Here is a 7,576-nt window from a genome sequence, read left to right on the forward strand (position 1 = left end):
CGGTGATGGCTCAGCCTCCACCGCCGACGTCTCAGCCGGTCGAGGCCGTCAGACATGTCAGACAATGACTAGGCCACACGTGGCCCCATACCTGCCACATCATTTAGCCATTGACGCTCGAGCCTCATTTGTCTCTCCTGTATGGCGGGAGAGCCAAATGTATAAGAAGACCGAGACCGTCGATCCTATATACAGTCGAGGTCTGCAAGACTAGCCCGGGCAAAATAACGCAATAAAGTCGACCGTAGGAGAGGTACCCTCGGCAGATGTTTGTATAGGCGCAGACGGCAGAGCACAAGCAACTGGATCCACGTCCCAAGGAAGACCCCTGAGAAGACCAGCCGAATATCCCAAGGTTGCGTCTAGATTTGGAGAATTTCAGTTGCATAGGAAATGATTACAAGCCCCTAAAACTGCCTGGAACGGATCACTAGTTGTTACAGGGATCTACAGAGCCGTAATGGGGAGACAAATTGGATGAGTGAACAGTCCAAAATGTAATGGCAGGCTACGGTCTGGACAAAAGAGGCCATAGGCCACTCGAGTGGGCGGGCCTCATGAAGGACACGGTCCAATAGTCCAAACCGCCTACCATGGGGCAGAGACTTATGCAATATCCACTATAAAAGGGAAGAGCCCCCGAGAGAGAGAGGGATGATGAATTCTTTCCTTACGCATATGTAACTTGTAAGAACAAAGACAAGAGAAATACAATACAGTGGATGTAGCTCTTGATTAACAGAGTGAACCACTATAAAATTCATGTGCGTTCTTACTTTCATAAGCATAATCTCACTTCACAACCCAACAAAAACGCTACCACAAATTCCAACATATTTAGTGAAATCATAAGTTCCAAACCGGTAACCCAACGGTCTACCGTGAGGTAATTCGGTAAGGTCTTGTTGACGAAATTCCATCATCAACAATACTCATATTTTATTAAGGGTGGTGTCTCTTATCACTAACAATGTCTTTAAATATTTTTCTTTTATATAACTCCACTCCATTTTTCTAATAAAAAAAACTCCATGCTAAAACTACAAAAAAAAAAAAAGTTTAAAGAGAGGAAAAGAAAAAAATAAATGAAAAATAACATTGTAAAATATTGTTAAGATTAAGCACATACTCTAATTAAAAACATATACCTCATGTCATGAACTTATAGACTCAGATTTTAATAGTTGTGAGAAAAAAAGACATACTTTTTAAAGTGTATGAGTATGAAATTTTAACTTTTATTATTGATTAATATAATATCTTTTTAGTTTAAAAAAAATTAAGGCTCGTTTATTTTCTGCGTTCAAATTATGATTTTTAATTTTGTTATAATATTTTTCTCTCATAAAAATTTAAATTTCAAACTCTAGAATTAATAATCATAATTTAAATACATGAACTAAACATGTCTTTAAGGTCCGTTTATTTCGCTGATTCGAGTTGATATGTGATTTTATGTGAGAGTTTTTTATTGTAGTAACAAAGTTAAATGTAACTGTTTCTGAGAACTTTTTACTAAAAAAATTTAAATTCTAAACTCGAATCGGTAAAATAAATGAGACTTTAATTAAGAATAAGAAGTATAAATCAAGATATCATTATACTTGACATAAGTGGTGTCGCGAACATCTTTCCAAATGATATTGAAACGGGCACCACACCCCCAAGCGCACGTTAGCACGTGCCTTGCAACTCAAGGCACAGAGCTTGATCACCCCTCCGGGCCTCCCCCACCCCCACCCCCACCAAGTCCAACAATCACGGCAAACATAAAAATAGACAATAAAAAAATAAAAATAAAAATAAAGGAAAAAGAGGAAAACTCAGGCCGATCCTGCTTTACAATAATACTTCCTCTAAGCAAGCCGCGATAGATAGCTCATCGATATCATCATCAAATCATTTATCAGTTTTAAAATCCTAAAAGAAAAAAAGAAAAAAAAGAAAAAAAAAACTTTAATTCCGGTTTCCCATTATACTAGCTCGAGCTCAGTGCAAATCATCGATTTAGCCTTTTAGGTCGTCTCGGGGGGGAAAGAAAAGGCAGAAGAAGAAAAATCCACAGCACAATTTTCGCTGCTTTTTTATTTTTATTTTTATTTTTTATAATTCTGAGAAAGGAAGGAAAAGGCGTGTTCTGTAACTGAAGCTGAGTGCTTCCGTTGTTGATCTATCTATCTATCTGGTTGATCTGATGAAATAGTAAAAGAGAAGAAAAGAAGAAGCTCGAGAGAGAGAGAGAGAGGAAATCAATGGTGGGATGAGGGTGAGGGAGAGAGAAGGAGAGGGAGAGGGAGATGGCGAGGGGAGAGTGGGGAAATCAAGGAAGAGAAAGGAAATTATGGGGAGGAGTAGGAGCAGGATTTTGTAATTGTTCGTACAAGAGAACCACTCTCATCCTTTGCCTCATCAACATTGTCGTCGCTCTTTACGTTCTTCATTCTCTCTACGCCTCTCTTTACATCTACTCCGACACCTATTCAAGTCCAGGTATCTCTCTCTCTCTCTCTCTCTCTCTCTTACACACACACTGGTTTTCTTGAGTGTCTTGATTTCTTCTAGGGATTGCTTTATATATATCCAACTCAACCCAAACTGTACTTTCATTTCTTATTATTTCCTAATTTAGAGTTTTGAGGCGGATTTTATTGAAGATTTTTGTTCATTTTCGGTAACCAACTTGCTGTTTTTGGTGAATCGGTGAAAACCCACTTGCAATTTCTGGTCTTATAAATGTTTAACCTATAAATTATTGTTCGTTTAAGGGAATTCCTTTTATCCCCATTTTTTTTTATGATTTCTTTTCTTGCTTTCCACAGTTGTTAAGTACACCCCAGATCAGATTAGGAATATGGAAGAATCAATTCGGATTCGCAAAGAAGCAGAACCAGTTGAGCTTGTTAAATTGGTAAGTTCTATTCTTTTTCTGGGATAAGATTTATCGTTGATTAAACTTATTTTGTATTACGCATAGCTTGAGGTATCTCTTCCCTTGTGACTGTCTTTAAAATTGTTTTGAAAACTCGTTGTTGTGGCTAAAAGGTAAAGAAACTTGAGAAGGAGCTTTCCAGTGAAGTAATGGTTGTTGAACTGCCAAAGCATTTGAAGCAGAGTATTTCAAACGACATTATTCATAGGTTGAAAACTTTGGGTGCCAATCCTAATATTACTGAACAGAGAGGTGAGAGTGCCTTACTTTTGATTAATCTTTGTGTTCCTCTCATTGGGTTGCATTTCAAAGAATTAAAAAAGTAAAGGTTTTAATTCATGTTGCCATCTTTTCCTAGGCAAATTTTGAATGTAGTATTGTGACTTATGAAATGTCAAGTCTTTCCACAAGGGTGTCAAACATAAATGGAAAATGGTCGTATTCTGCATGGATGATTACTATGATATAGTTAGTGTTATTCGATTATGTTCTTTGAACATAGTTGCTATCAATTTCGGTTTATGGTTGGGGTGGCTGTTGAGGTTTGGCTTGTGAATTCCTGTTGTAGTTTAAAGAAAAGCAGATGTTGTTAAATTCTTTCGTCTTTGTGGAGGATGGGTTCTAGACAAACACATTTCCAGTTTGGGGGAAACCACTTTTCCCTCGAGGGAAAACCATTTTGTAGGTTACTAGGTTGTTTAGAAGGTTTATATGGTGGAATGTATTGCAATCTGCTTGGCAGCTGCCAGCTTTTTTTTTTTATTACCGGCTTAGTGCAGATGAGATTACTTTTTATTTTTTCTTTTTCTTTTTTCATTCCCCATTGGAAATGAAATTTTATTGGGTCTATTCCAGCACTATTGCAGCTTAGATATATTAGGCATAAATGCAGGGTTTATAATCTAGTTTATTTCTCATTTTTTAGTTTGGATTTCATTAAGCCCATCTCATTTTTATGTGGAGTTTATCTTATTATAGGCTCTATTCAACTACAAATAAGCCGAGTGATTCTATTTTCACTTGCCACCTTGATGATTGATATTAATTATTTAGAAGTAGAACTCTCTCTCAATTGTTTTGCTTCTCTTCTCTATTTATTTCTTCCTTTCTCTTTCTTTCTGTCTTCTCCCTGTGTCTGGCATCATATACCTTTGTCATTTGAGCTATCTCTATCTGATAATTGATATAATTGTTTTCTGATGACTAGTATGTCAGTGCTACTATACATTTTATCCAGACCAATGTAAATGCCACTTGCACCACTAACAGTTTTAATTCATTTGAGACTTGCCTTTTCTATTTCTAATTTCTGTTGTGATGTTATTCCCACTAGAACTCATAACTGGCACTAACACAAGATTGCTACTTTAGCATTGTTGTTTTTACTATCAATACACTGCCGTCATTGTTATCAATCAATTCTAAAGCTAATAGCGTAAGGTTCTTAGATAAAGCAATTAGGCAACAATGAAGTTCCTTCCATGTAAGGCTCTACTCCAACTTCCACCAGAATTTGTTTGTCGCCTATCTATGTTCCCCCTTCCCCTTCCCCTGCCCCCAACTCAACCCTCCTTTCCCTTTTAAAATTTTGTTCCTGAGTATGAGAATAAATTCCCATCATATGATGGTCTCTGAAGCTATTCATTCATTGCTGGGACCATTTTAGTTCTCTAACTGTCCAGGAAGCATAATGAGTGGCTAATTATTTTGTTAACCAGTGCGGTGATCTTAAGCCTTGAGTAATAGTTTCTAGTTAGCTTGCTGATTTATTTTTGTTACCTTTTTCATTTTTAATAACAGAAGTAGTTGAAAGCTGGCGCTTGGAAAAGCTAAACGAAACTAAGAAGTTGACCTATGAGAGAAGTGCTCCGAATTCAACTATTTCACATGAGGAAGCTGGTATAGAGTTTGTTTCTCGATGGAATCTTACTTTTTATGTGATTTGTCTGTAGTACTATATTCCGTGAGGACCAGAGTTATGCATTGATTTGAGTGAACAATTTTTGTTTTCAATTCTTTTGCGTTTTTTAGAGATGCTAGTAAGAGCTTTGGAGTCAAATTGGGCAGTGCTGTCAGAAGAGATTGGCCTTTGGATACCTCCTGAAATAATAATCAAGGAACATGATGATAAACCTGATGGTGAAGAAGAATCAGGTAATATATTACTTCTTCCCAGTAGTCATTAGTCTATTTCTCTTTCCAACCACTCCTTTATATTCGATTATTCACTTATAAACCTTTGTGCAGAAAGATAAAGATTTTTGCATCTTGTGACCGACTGTAGTTTATTCTATTAATTGATGGTTACTTTTTCATTTACAGAGGAAGACATTTTACCCGGTAGACCAGTTCCACTTGAATGTCATGCTGAACTTCATACGGATTATGGTGGTGCTGCTGTGAGATGGGGGCTTACCTTCCACAAAGAAAGTGCAGCTGACTGCTGCCAGGCTTGCTTTGATCAAGCTAAACACGCGAGGCCGGGTGAGAAGAAATGCAACATATGGGTTTATTGCCCGTCTGAAATGGGGTGCCATTCTCCGGACATCTATCAACATAAAAATCAAGAGTGCTGGCTGAAATACGTAAGCATCATTTTTGTTCTCATTGTTTCTTTCCCTTTACTTGAAGCTTCTTCCTCACTAAAGCTGATATTTCTCTTTGCACTCTATCTAATGTCACTCCAGTCTAACTTGTCTTGTTCTGAAACATCAAACTGCAGGCTGAAAAGCCCAAACTAAATTTCAAGGACAAGTATCCCGACTCATACCGAAACTCCCATCTGACCGCACCATTGATTGTGCCATGGGTTTCTGGTGTCATCACTGCATAATTGGGGTTGTTCCGACAAAACAGGAATACCTTTTATGCCTGCTATGTGCTCACAATTCTGTCATGTTCTAAAACTATCACGATAGAACTGTAAGGTTCAGGTCCATTGATATCTGTATTATGCTCTCGTTGGGATTATGTGGTTCTGGGGGGACGTGGATGAAGCATGAAGGGAAGGCATTTGGGTATGTATCCACCTCCTTTTATTTTTTGCTTACAAAAGCTAAATCATTTTTTGTAGTACGGACTAGGGTGGCCTTGGTGCCCATGATGCGAAGTTTGAGTCTTTGGTCATCAAGGTGAAACTTGTTAGATGTTGAGAAGAGTTATATGTGGATTGCTGATTTGATGAACTATTGATTACAGCGGTATATGTGGATTCCTGATCATTGTGCAATTAACTCTTAGTCTTGTCCTTTGAATGACTGTTGCTCGCTCTGGTTCAACTACTACGGTCAAAATTTATGATCCAACAAACATTATATTGCCTCTAAGAATGCAATTACTTTCCTACTTTCCTTTTAGTTTGATCACCTCTTTTTCTTTTTTATTATTATTTTTTTTTAAATCGGAAGTACGTTAGGACTTCAGTAGTTTGGGAACTTTGGTTGGGTTTCTTGTAGAAAAAGAGAGAGAAGTAAGCGGGTGAACTTTTGTTTTCGGGATGTATATGCTTTCCATTTTTCGTGTGTTCAAATTTTACTGATTTTATCAATGGTTGTCAGTTTTTTGCTTTTTATTTTTTCTAATAGCTCGTCATTTCATTTTCATTCCGTGGTTGTCAGGTTATAGACGAAGTCTATAGTTTATTCCAAGTTTTGGCCCATTATAATGCTCCTATTCAGATTGCTGACCCAATGTTTTACGAGTTAGTGTCGTTTTTCTAGTTCATCTGATTTGGACGACATAATTTTTTTTCCCCGTTTTAAATGTGATATACCTTTTTAGATTGCCGACTCTTTTCAATTGATGCAAGTTTTAGGTCGATGTTGTTTTCCTTATCGATGTCGTTTTATTTTTCCATGGTTGTTTTTTACGTTATTGTAGGTTTTTGTTTTTTGTTGTCTTTTTTGCTAAAGTTTTCTTTTTTAGACTTTTCTGTAGTTTGCCATTTTATTTTCTTTTCAATTTTCAGGATCCAAAGTCGGTTAGTTTCTCTTATCGTTTTTATTTTTCATTGTTTTTGGTATTGTCGTTTTTGTCTGATCTTGTCGTTTGTAACTATGCCCTTTATGTGACGTTTTTCAAGTTGTAGTTTTTCCTCTGTTCTTTTTTTTTTCTTCCTTTCTTCCCACGATTTCAGACGTTGTATTTAATTGTGTGTCATTTAATCCAAAAATTTAAATTTTTATAAGAAAAAATATTGCAGCAAAATAATTTAAATTGTGGTTAAAACTTATAGAATAAGTTGCATTGTGGTGTATGGACTCCCACTTGATGTGTGCTTTTACGTTACCGTAATTCTAAATAGTGTTTTCAAAGTTTTTATTGATGTCATTTTTCAGTAGCCGTCCTTTTTGAGGGTTTTCTGTTTGTAGTCAATTCTTGTCCTTTTCCAAAGTTGTTGTCGATTTTTAATGTGATGTCGTTTTCTCGATGTCGCAAGACACGAAGACGCTTAGATACTGGATCATAGCTCCTATATCCTTCGTGTTCTAAACCATAACCCAAGAAACAACATAGCTGAGCACGAGGTTCAAGTTTAGTTCGTTCATGATCAGGTAACAGGACGAAACAAGCACATCCAAAAACTTTAAGATAGTTATAGTCTGGAATCTTACTGTACAAACACTCATAAGGAGATTGTGTACCTAG

At 36.7% G+C, this 7,576-nt stretch overlaps 1 protein-coding gene across 1 annotated transcript; it reads left to right on the forward strand.

Annotated features, from left to right (window-relative positions):
- Positions 1-2,270: 2,270 nt before the first annotated feature.
- Positions 2,271-6,128, forward strand: LOC21386908. Its single transcript, XM_010093763.2, has 7 exons — positions 2,271-2,490; positions 2,820-2,908; positions 3,043-3,181; positions 4,730-4,828; positions 4,961-5,083; positions 5,252-5,514; positions 5,652-6,128. Exons 1-7 carry the CDS (start codon positions 2,298-2,300, stop codon positions 5,760-5,762), a joined length of 1,017 nt encoding a protein of 338 aa, XP_010092065.1. The 5' UTR covers positions 2,271-2,297; the 3' UTR covers positions 5,763-6,128.
- Positions 6,129-7,576: the final 1,448 nt, after the last annotated feature.

The sequence above is a fragment of the Morus notabilis genome, unplaced genomic scaffold (genome assembly GCF_000414095.1).
Source record: "Morus notabilis unplaced genomic scaffold, ASM41409v2 Scaffold2090, whole genome shotgun sequence".
Lineage (NCBI taxonomy): Eukaryota > Viridiplantae > Streptophyta > Magnoliopsida > Rosales > Moraceae > Morus > Morus notabilis.

What these genes read in the sequence shown, in the direction of transcription:
- LOC21386908 (XM_010093763.2), top strand. Translation starts at nt 2,298, where the DNA reads ATGGCGAGGGGAGAGTGGGGAAATCAAGGAAGAGAAAGGAAATTATGG. An exon ending in CAGTTGAGCTTGTTAAATTG is followed by an intron (nt 2,909 to 3,042) that starts GTAAGTTCTATT and finishes TGTGGCTAAAAG; the next exon opens with GTAAAGAAACTTGAGAAGGA. An exon ending in AAGAGTGCTGGCTGAAATAC is followed by an intron (nt 5,515 to 5,651) that starts GTAAGCATCATT and finishes ATCAAACTGCAG; the next exon opens with GCTGAAAAGCCCAAACTAAA.